The 10,997-nt window shown below is 39.6% G+C and overlaps 2 protein-coding genes across 4 annotated transcripts in view; one reads left to right on the top strand and one right to left on the bottom strand.

Annotated features, from left to right (window-relative positions):
• usp34 (ubiquitin specific peptidase 34) overlaps positions 1 to 4,361 on the top strand; it is a 55,564-nt gene extending 51,203 nt beyond the window's left edge. For all 3 annotated transcript variants that reach the window (XM_015362913.2, XM_015362914.2, XM_015362915.2), the window contains 6 exons: positions 157 to 280; positions 489 to 568; positions 751 to 891; positions 1,482 to 1,628; positions 1,899 to 2,055; positions 2,176 to 4,361. In XM_015362913.2, the coding sequence (XP_015218399.2) occupies positions 157 to 280; positions 489 to 568; positions 751 to 891; positions 1,482 to 1,628; positions 1,899 to 2,055; positions 2,176 to 2,786 (1,260 nt within the window). In that variant the 3' untranslated portion in view covers positions 2,787 to 4,361. The remainder of the gene's footprint in view (positions 1 to 156; positions 281 to 488; positions 569 to 750; positions 892 to 1,481; positions 1,629 to 1,898; positions 2,056 to 2,175) is intronic.
• Positions 4,362 to 5,282: 921 nt separating this feature from the next.
• Positions 5,283 to 8,815, bottom strand: ahsa2p (activator of HSP90 ATPase homolog 2). Its single transcript, XM_069180018.1, has 10 exons — positions 8,585 to 8,815; positions 8,072 to 8,124; positions 7,636 to 7,694; positions 7,444 to 7,529; positions 7,230 to 7,344; positions 7,060 to 7,124; positions 6,548 to 6,670; positions 6,158 to 6,259; positions 6,021 to 6,072; positions 5,283 to 5,499 (listed from the first exon to the last, which is right to left on the bottom strand). The coding sequence occupies exons 1-10, from the start codon at positions 8,813 to 8,815 to the stop codon at positions 5,321 to 5,323; spliced, it is 1,065 nt and encodes a 354-aa protein (XP_069036119.1). The 3' UTR covers positions 5,283 to 5,320.
• Between the last annotated feature and the right edge of the window lie 2,182 nt (positions 8,816 to 10,997).

Consider the following 10,997-nt stretch of genomic DNA (forward strand, 5'->3'; position numbering starts at 1 on the left):
ATTCCACATAGTGCTCTTTTTAGTCATGTAATAACAGGCATCTTTGATGTTAGGGGGGCATTTTATATTTCAGCAAGGTGTCATGATAAATAACTTACAAGTGTTTTTTTTTTGGCTCCCCCCGATTTATAATACATTCCCCTTTTCTTTTTTCAGGGAAAGGATGAGGTCTATGACCGTATGCTGTTGGATTATTTCCTGTCCTATCATCAGTTCATTCATTTGTTGTGCCGAGTAGCTATCAACTGTGAAAAGTTTACAGACAATTTAGTTAAACTAAGTAAGTTGGTTTGGGTTATAATGAGTGTGTATACACTAATACCTTATTTTATAATTCCTTTAGGCATTTTGGTTAACATGTTTTGAAAAATATGTATATTTGTTCTTGACAAGTGTATTACTTGTGTATTACAAGTTTATTAAGTGTAATATCAAATAGAGAATCAAACCCATTTTAGATATCTACATCACTCTTTCTCTATTCACAGGTGTCCTGATTGCGTATGAAGGTTTGCCCTTACATTTGGCATTGTTGCCCAAACTCTGGACAGAACTTTGCCAGTCTCAGGTATTGTACACACTTTAACTGATCTGTTATAGATGTGAAATTTTGTGGGCCCCTAATTTGTAAGCAGGTTTACATTTCAAAAAGAGCTCAAGTGCATTTTGTCGTGGTAAGCTGCGAGCTGGGTTTAGGCTTGGTTTTTGGTGTTATCAAAGCTTTTCATTTATTGCAATTCTTTTCTTTAGTCTGCTATGGCAAAGAGCTGTGTGAAGCTCCTGTGTGAAGACCCGGCTTTTGCAGAGTACATAAAGTGCATCTTAATGGACGAAAGGACGTTTCTAAACAACAATGTGGTCTACTCCTTCTTGACCTGCTTCCTTCTCAAGGTATAGGGACAGTTATTTATATTCACCAGCGATTTGTACTTTTTTATTTCAAGCCATTCAGCTCATCTCGCCCATTTGGTAGTTAGTAAATCCAAAGGGCTCATCTAGCTATGTTTTAAAAGAAGTGAGAGTGTGACTTCAGTAACATGGAATTTTAGCTTGTTCCATATTTCCTTTGAGCTTAAGAAAAAGTCGTGCTTCTCGTTTTGGGTTTTAAATGCACTTCATCTCTGGTTCATGTTTTGCTGTTGATGTAAAAGTCTAAGGGGTTGTATCAGAATATATCTGGGTGTGGTTCTCTAGAGATTCTAGAGCGCCAATGTCTTTCTTGTACCATGGTGACCAAAATCATACATAATATTCTAACTGAAGTTAGATTTCAGTGTAACATCCCTTAATCTCACCCCTTATACATTTAACTATATACTCTATCATTGTTTGCTTTTGTTATTGGTCCCTCACATTTAAAATATGTAGATGTGTCAGCATTAACACCTAGTTCAGCAGTCTCCATTTCTGTTTCTTTGTTCAAAGAACTTTAGCAGGCTACTTAAGCTAACTAAAATCATGTTTTATTATTTTCCTTGAAGGTGCAGAGTCAAGTTTTGTCTGGTTCTAGCTGTGCAAATCTTATAAACGTTCTAGTGACTAATCTGATCAACGAGTACCACAGTCTGGAGCCGGAACCTGCAAGCCAAAGAGCAGAGATCTGCAAAACGAGCAGTGCACTGAATGCGGTTTGTATTTTTGCGGTACTAGATAATAAAGGCAGTAAACTGTGGGATTGTCGTATCATAACGATTAACATTGTACTGTAATGTGACACACATACTTTTAGCCTGAAAGTTTTTTTTCCCTGTTGTGTATATGTATTTTTTTGTTTTTAGTGAGGTTTATTTTCTTGAATTCAGATAATCTTATATTTTAAAAGCTGTGTAAAACATTAGTGTCTGCTACTGTACATGTCAACAGGGGACTTTTTAAAATGGCACGATTCCTCTTCACAGGACCTGCGAGCCTTCATCCTGATGCTTTCGGTTCACACCCCAAAGCAGCTCGACACTGCCCTGCTGCCAGCGCTTCAGGATCTGCTCGGCAAGTGCAGAGCCTGCTTGCAGCAGAGAAACGCCCTGGAGCTGGAGGCGAAGGAGAGAAAATCGAAAGGTACACCTCCAGACATTTGAAATGTTCCGAGGTACAGCCTGCATTTTCACCAGTAATCCGCAGACTGGTCTGTGGCAGGAGTTAGCGCCGACATTAACGCTGCCCTGTGGGTTTTTGCAGACGATGAGGGAGCGACTCCAGTGAAGAGGCGGCGTGTGAGCTGCGATGAGGACCTGGCCATCGAGAGCTGTGCGGGAGAGCTGAAGTCGGAGCCGAGGGAGGCGTTGACCCCAACCAGCACCTCCGACACGGAGACCAGGGACTCCTCAGTCATTGACCCAGGAACCGAGCAGGATCCTCCCACCCCTGAAAACAGCTCCCCGAAGGAGGAGAAGATGGAGTCCTCGTGCTCGGTGCCCGAGGACGCCCTGCTCTGCAGCAGGCCCCCAGAGGAGCAGGCGGAAGGCGAGGGTCAAGCCGAGGAATGTAAAGACTCGAAGGAAGAGCTTCAGGGCTCCAAGGCTTCCAGCGGCGCGGAAGAGGATGCCGAGTTTCCCTCTACGTCCGTTTTTGCAGGTTTGCATGACATTGCGGACCTGAGAGGGGGTGAGAATCAGAGTTTCCCTTTGCAGGACCCAGAGAGCAGTCTGCCAGCCAGCTGTGCCCAGTCCAGAGGACTGTTGAACTTCATGCAGCAGCATGACATTTTAGACACTTTGTGCAGGACCGTTGAGTCTACTATCAGTGTGGTCACAAAACTGTCTGGAAAAGGAAGTCGGTCCACGTCTTGACAGTATTTCTCGCATGTCTGCTTTTAAATTTTCTTTTTTTTAAATGCTGTTTGTATACTTCTCTTTTTCTGTTCACTTCTGGCTGTTTGATCAGTTGCTCTGTGCTTTAGTTTGTCAAGTGATCTTTTTTTGTGCTTGAATGGCAATAGATTCATATGCTTGAAGCATCTGAGGCTGGAAAGATGCAATGCCTCAGATCAATTGATAAGAAAATAATTGCAGCTATAGCACATTTTCTCAAAGGGCAAAACATTTTTCATTTTTACTTATTTCAGAGTTCTTTGAAGTAATTCTTTGTTCAAGGTTGCTGTTAACGGGGGAAGGTTTACAGAATTTTAGTCTTCTCTCTTTTCTGTATGTAATTTAAATTTATTGCATTTTTACTGTGTATAATATGGTGTCCTCTGTGCCAGTTTTGTACTTTACTAAGGAGGCAGATTGCCTCATATTTCTGTGGTTATATCCAAAATAAGTTTACCTGTATATTAAAAAAAACCACAAGAAACTTGATTCTGTTAAGAATCCTTTCTAAATGTGGCCTGGCAGTATATATATAAATATATATGGTGCTTTATTTGACAGGATACCTGTGGATGAAATAAAGCACACTTGATGTAACAATTTGAGCTTTATTTTATTTACTGAAATACATTCCATATTATATTATGTCATAATTGCATTTCCTGTTTTCTATTTGACTTAATTTAGAATTATAATATGAATAAAACTTATAGTAATTATGAACCAAAAGAGAATACAACCTCTGACAGATTAGTTTTTCTGGTTTATTTGTAATATTTTTCACAAAGTTTTAGAATATAAGTACTTTGTGATTTTTTATGATAGAAGCAGTGCAATGCATGTTCAATTTAATTTTAGGCTGGGACTATTTACCAGCTAGAATGCTAACAATTCTAAATCTGTCTGATGGGTCAACAGTTACATGAACCTTTTTCAGTTTACGTAATTCTGAGGTTTAAACAGGAATATTATGTTCCCAGAATTATTTAGCATGTTCATATGTTAATGAAAAGTAAACAAAATGGTTGGATTCATTCTGTATTGTGCATCATTCAGATTACAATGAAATCATGCAAACAATCCTATTTGGCAAGCATCCATGACCCTCAACAAAATATTTTATGTGAAAATGACATTTCACTTCATACTCCTTGTTTTAGTTCAGATGGGCATGACAAGCAGTGCCTTGAGATAAATCTTTATTAAATAATTCCTGATTTTTAAAGATGTTTTAAATAGCCATACTCTGCAAATATCTATAACTTTCCAAAACAAGCCATCCAATTTGTATCAGTTGTGGTCTTTACAACAACATTTTTGGTGTAATATATTTACACCTCCACTAAATGTTAGATTTTAACTGAGCAAGGGACCTGTTGTGCTAAAAGCTTGATCTCCAGTTTATTAGTTCAAGAATAAGGTGAACATGCCTGTAGTCAAGTTTGACTTTTAATTTTGCTTGATTGGCACTTTACTGTAACTTGTTTTACTCACTGTGAAATAATGTAAAACATAACAGTTGATAATTGTAATAAAATTAAATGACAAATTTGATATTCGAACCTTGTTTTTTAACAAAACCTTTTCCTAAATTTTGTCTTCACTTCACATCTCTCATTAAGTCAAATGTAACATTAAACTTAATTGCAGAAGCATAGTGTTATGTAATTTCAAATAAACTCAAATAAGGTTCTGGCACCAAGTTTTCCACATACCAGATGGTGCAAGATGACTTCAGATGTCAGACAAGTTTAACATTTTTCATAGACTGAACAAGTCTGGTCCTTTTACGGTAATAAGCGTAGTAGTAGTCTTTCCTTAGAAACAATATACCAGCCAATGAATGAAATGGCCATCTGTATACCATTTTCTTTATTCAACGAATGATCCTATTTTTAAGGTTTGGCAATTTGCTAGCAGATACTAGAAAACAAGAATTAAAGCAGTGATACCTAAGAAATACAGGTACAGTACTGTGTACAATGAGTTGGTCATATGCTGGGTCGTTAGAGCCCCGATGTCTCTCCTTTTAGCTTTATGTTCAATTCTGGACTGGAGTACCTTCTGAGTAGTTTGCACATATTTGTGTGGGTTTTCTCAGGGCACTTTGCTTATCTCCCACCTTCCAAAGATGTGTTGGCGAGGTGAACTTGTGTCTTTGAGTTGTCCCTGTGTGTTCCCTGTGGTGGACAATCTGCCTTGCATGTTGTGCTTCTGGGCTAGGGCCTGTGTTGCAGTGACCCTTTCCAGATTAATGCGGCTATCTGAAAACACATGAATATGGACTTACTGCCTTTTGAGTGGGTAACGTTGTCTTCTCTGTTTTCTGCCAGGGCAGGTTTGTAGCAGTAGCAATGTGCGATGAAATCGCTTTGTCCTCTCTAATGATTTTTTTTACTAGTGGCTCATGACTGCATGATTTCTATTTGAATGTCACATAAAAGACTTGAGTATGACATTTAAGTCCTCAATATCGACAGGAAATATAGTCAGCGTTGGCCACACGGCTCTCTTTATTCAGTGGGCATTTCTGCACAGTGCGAGAGTAGCCGTTTCAAGGGATCAAAGTAGGTCCTCTGCCAGCACAGCCGCGTGCTCTGCTCCTCAGCAGCAGGGATATTTTTGCACTCCACCTGCACCTGTGCTTGGCCAGACACATCGAGCAGTTTCACGGTCACCGAGGCATAATGTTCTGTGAAGCACAAAAAAAGGACGGTCATGAACATCAAACTGAAGCATGCTACGCACAAACGCTGTCCTAGCATTGTCTCTGAACGCTGTGCGTGCCTAGAAATAGACTTTTAAAAATATGCAAAAATAATCTGGTAGATTCTGCTTCATATGATTTCATAGCTGTGAGAGATCTGTTGATATTGTGATAAAGATTTCCCATTAAGAATTTAATTGTGAGAATAGATTATATGATCATAATAATAATTATAAAGTTAATTATTCAGATGTATTGTGAGCAAGGATTTTTATGTTGATACACATGATTGGATATGCCTACTTTGAACAGCTGATTGTGCCATAAAGTTCTTTGAGCACTTTAAATGTTTTTTTTTTTAGTTTTCTGTTAAGGGCACTGATTTTTATTAATTCTCTTTGCTTAAAATGGCTTAAGAACTTTTGAAGTGCCTATTCTCAACAAAATGCCAGAAGGCAAAACAAAAGATGGACCTTCTGTTTCTCAAAAATACTGTATCAACATACCAGCAGTCCAGTTCCGACATCGCCATCTCATATCGATTTGCTCGTTTTCTTTCTGAAAAACAGGCCAGAAAGGTTGGTTAGCAGTGCTATCAGCTCGGCATACAGTAGTTGTGGCTGAAGCCAGACCTTGTACTCACCAGCTCCAGGAACTCTCCTGTAACTTCCCTGTTGTAGAGACTAAACTTTCCTCCCTTTTGAGCTTCAGCAACTGACTCTGTACCCGAGAACTTTCTCGACTCCTGCAAACAACAATTGGTAAGAATTCAGAACAATCAGAGCACACCGACAAATACGGACTTTCTCACATTTGCACATTACGAGGAATGATTTTTCTCACTAGAATTGAACATACAGCCACAGTAGCCTCTTTGCTTTCATTACAGTCTTTGAGATTATTTTATTTTGGAGTGGGATCTAAATTTTCAATACCAGGAGTTTATAACACTACATGTAATGTAAATGCTGGTGATGATTGTTTTTTTACATTTTCAAAACAAGAACCTTCCTTTGCATAACCGTGCTCTTACCTCTTGTGATGTGAAAGCCTTGTACAGCTCTGCTGCAGATGAGACAAACGTGTCCTTGAGGATCAGCTTGCATGTTGGGATCCTCACGCCTACGGTATCCACAACCGTGTGTCCACACAAACCCTAGTGAGAAAAGACACATACCTTGAATTGCACAATGACACAAGCTATGAATCAAGAGATAGGGAAGCCAAATAATCAAACTTGTGAAGAAAGGCTGGTCCTGGAGCACCTTTTGAAAACTGAGCTGGTTAAGTTTAAAGCTCTACTAGTTGTTGCAATAGCATGACATGGGGCTTTGCTTTAGAATGGGCCAGCTAAAGAGAAGCACCATGCGTACATTTTTAACATAATAAAATCTACAAGCTAATAATGCTTGAAATCTGTGAGGAAATGTAAACTGTATACTATGATCAGTGACCAGAAGGCACTGAAAACCAGATTCACTTTGCCAGATTTGTTCTTTACACATATCTATATTGGAATATTATTTACAAATTAAATATGCTCACCTGTTTAGCAAACTCGCTTGTTTTCTTCCTCGACTGTGTTGAAAGCACCATGCCCTGAGTGAACTCTGAAAAGAACCGTAAGAAACACAAAATACACAATAAGATATTTCTTCAAACTCCTTCCATGTCAGTGTTCATTAGCATGTTAATAGTCATTTCGGGTGCAGTACCTGTGCGTAATGAATGCAGGTAACAAGCCAGGGCCTCCCTAATCTTCTGGACTCCTTTTGTTTTCATGAGGTCTTTTAGTGTGTCTCCTTCCCCCTTCTTCCTACAGATGCTTATCTGGAATGATAGGAAAATACGGATGTGAAACCCCAGCACAGAGAGGGAAACTTCAGGTGCCTCCTGTTAAGATGCTTACAGAATTTTATGCAAACAGACCTCTATGTCTTCAATGTCGTTTTCTTCTGAAAGGTTGGGGATTGCAATAGATCCCCTCTGTTTATCCCCAGTTCCTTTTAATATACCTAAAACATGAGATGTACTTCATCACAACCAGGGCCTATGTCAAGGCAGCCAAAATGGGTATACAATTTATTTGCTTTTATTGGAAAGCTTTCAAATCATAAATACCGTCTGGAGCAGTTGTTTTCTTGTGTCTTTGTCCTGTGTTCCAACTTGACCTGATTGCTCTGATAAGGAAGTGTATTTTCAGTCTTAGACCTCTTTATATGCAGAGTTTGCATGTAGAAAGAAGTCTACCTACACATTAAGATCATTAAACGAAAGAGTTCTACATTATCAATGACGAAAAAGACTCAAGTAAGCAGACTGATTAGCAATAACAATATTCCTCCTCTCCAGGTAAAATGAACCTTCTCACTGTCTCAAGATAGTGCTGTTTTAAATCATTTGGATCCACTCTTATGGTCAGTTTTATGTTATTACAAGCTGACTAATGTATCCTTTTGGGAACCATAATAAAGACTGTGATATAAATTAATTCATGAACTGGGTACCAGATAGACACTGAAACATTTGCTCTTGAAATTATATGTTCTCAGCTTACCTTTCCAGGTCAGCTTCAGGTCCCACTCGTAAAAAATAATGAGTCTGCCTTTCCTGTTGTTACAGGATGCCTCTCCCTCTGCTTTTTTCAGGTCCGTTATCTGACAGCTGCCCTCTTCGCTGTCCACAGTAATGCCCACCAGCAGCTCCTTTAGCTTCTGCTTTGACCACTGACTTGCATCCCGTTCAGTCCTGAAACCCACAAAAATCAGGCAAACTGCACTTTATTTTCTACAACATTTCTACTTCGTGCCAGAATGAACACTAGCCAGGTCAGTGTCTTTTTACCCGAGAGTCACATGGTTAGAAAGGGTAAAAGACAAACACTGTTGTGCTTTGCTAACACATTGTATAGAATTTCCCACTGCTGGGGTATTGCTTCCCTAATGTGAGAGGGTATAGAAGGGGGTAGGTACATTGTGCTGCTACCTTGCCACTCTTTGGTCTTGGGTACTATACCTGGCTGAGGCACCTTCTGTGTGCAGCGTGCATGTTGTCTTCATATTTACAGTACATGGGTTTCCTCCAAACGCTCACAGACTAGCTGGTTAGCTCTAGTGGGCTTTCCAGCACTGCCCCCTTTCTCTAAACCTGTAAACTGATAAACTGGTGTCCCATCCAGGGACAGAGCCGTCCTGAACTCTCCGTCCTGCCTCGCCCTGTGCTCCTGAGAGTCCTGTGGACAGCTGTTACCCTGCCTTTTCCGATAGCGCACGGATGGTTTAGATGTCTCTAGAAAGCACATCCCTTACAAGAGGAGCTTCATCTCATACTGCCTTCCCGTAAAAATACCACTCTTACTAAAGATGGCAAAAAAAAATTAAGTTTTAAATTCTCTTGTATGTGTATTGGATATGTAGCGCTGTACGTGTGTCACAATTGCAAACGAATCAAGTTCAAGTTCAGGTTTATTGTCATTTTACTCATATACAGGTATATGGTATAACGAAATGCTATTTAGCTAGCTCTCGGACGATAAGTAGTACAAATTAAAAACAACAACAATACAATTGTATAACAAAAGAAAGACAGAGACAACACAGTGTGCAAAACAACAAAAAGGTAACAGGTAATGTGCAAAAACATGCATGAACAGAATGAAATAAAGGGATAGAAATTATTTGTTTGAAAGCCAGGGAAGTGTTACGTTGCTTTCTCTCCCTGTCCGCTGCAGTAAGAGCTCTTGCAGCGCAGCCTTTGCGTTCTTCTGGTGTTGTAGTTCTGTGCGTTACATATAATATATACCTGTATATGACACTTGAGACACTGCCTCACTGCTGCTTGAGCACGCTTCGCTTCCGAGTCAAACCTGGGGCTCTTCATCGTTAGCCGACTCTCCAATATAGAGTCTAACCTATGGCAATTCTCCCGAAATGTTAGTAAATGGCCATTTACGTAACCCTTTGTAAAAATAAGCCACTCAAAAAAAAAAAAACGAAAACGAAATGAGACTCTTAATAACAATGACAACCGAAATCTGAAGATCAACCCAAGTCCACTCACCAGTGCCAGTTATTCACGTTTGTAGCATCGGCTCTTTCCTCCACAATCCAACGCGGATCCCCTTGTCCCCACTTGGCCATTATAAATTCTTCCTTTTATTTACAAAAGGTTTCAAATAAATAAGAAACAGAAACGTTCTAAAGCGTATCAGTCGTCTTGCAAACAATAAAATGGAATGTAGCCTTGTAAGGGAAGATATCCCCTTCACGACTCTTGCAGTGTTATCAATGCAATGTAATTTAATGGAGGTTGATGTTGCTGTGTGACGTAACAATACTGCGGAGAAATTTCCAGAGGCATCTGCTTCACGGAACATTCTGCCAGGAAGTGTCTCGTCATACAGTAGGTACAGGCGTACTGTAGATACGTAATAATCCTGTTACGTATTCCATCCTTATTGCATTAATTTTTTTTTTTTACGCGACACGGCAATTATATCTTAAGTATCAGAGAGTATCAGACTTAATTTAATTATTAACCGCGTATTTGAAGCCTTTAAAACCCAACCAAAACAGAAGAAAGATGCTTTGTTTAAGCAGTATGCAGTCGTGCTTTTGTAGCTTGTACAAGTGTGGTCTCCACAATCCCCCCCAAAAAAGATAATGCAGCTTTGTAATCAGTCCAGAAAAAGACTGAGGATATATATTCTAAGGCCTAACTGCATTGTTCTACCCTGACTGGCTGAAAGAATTTAACCTTTTTAGACTTAAACTGGGAAGAGTATATCACCCTGCAACTCACAACTGACAGCCCACGAGAGCTAAGTAGGTGTGAGCTTGGTCAGTACCTGGTTGGAGACCTGGGAAAAACTAAGGTTTAGTGGTGTTAGTGGGGTCAGCTGGGGTCTCACCCTGCAGTCTGTGGTGGTGCTAATGCCCCAGTATAGAGATGGGGACACTATACTGTAAAAAGGAAGAGACGTAAAACCGAGGTCCTGACTCTTTGTGGTCATTAAAAATCCCAGGGTGTTTCTCGAAAAGAGTAGGGGTGTTACCCCGGCATCCTGGCCAAATTTGCCATTGGCCCTTACCAATCATGGCCTTCTAATAATCTCCATCTATGAATTGGCTTCATTACTCTGCTCTCCTCCCAACTGATAGCTGATGTGTTGTGAGCGTACTGGCACACTATGGCTGCAGTTACGTCATCCAGGTGGATGCTGCACATTGGTGGTGGTGGAGGGGATCCCCATTACCTGTAAAGCGCTTTGAGTGGAGTGTCTAGAAAAACGCTATATAAGTGTGAGTTATTATTATTATTATTTTAGAGACCATAACAATTAAAACAGTTGCAAAATGTTCATGAAAGGAAAAGTTATTTTAATTGTAATAAATAAATTAGAACGATATATTTTAAAATACAATGAACTGTTCCATTCAATTTTAAGTGATAAACAATACATTTTATTCATATCTGTTATTATT

The sequence above is a fragment of the Lepisosteus oculatus genome, chromosome 17 (assembly GCF_040954835.1).
Source record: "Lepisosteus oculatus isolate fLepOcu1 chromosome 17, fLepOcu1.hap2, whole genome shotgun sequence".
Lineage (NCBI taxonomy): Eukaryota > Metazoa > Chordata > Actinopteri > Semionotiformes > Lepisosteidae > Lepisosteus > Lepisosteus oculatus.

What these genes read in the sequence shown, in the direction of transcription:
- ahsa2p (XM_069180018.1), bottom strand. Translation starts at nt 8,815, where the DNA reads ATGTGCTTTCTAGAGACATCTAAACCATCCGTGCGCTATCGGAAAAGG. An exon ending in CAAGCGAGTTTGCTAAACAG is followed by an intron (nt 6,671 to 7,059) that starts GTGAGCATATTT and finishes TTTTCTCACTAG; the next exon opens with GGTTTGTGTGGACACACGGT. An exon ending in AGGCTTTCACATCACAAGAG is followed by an intron (nt 6,260 to 6,547) that starts GTAAGAGCACGG and finishes TGTTGTTTGCAG; the next exon opens with GAGTCGAGAAAGTTCTCGGG.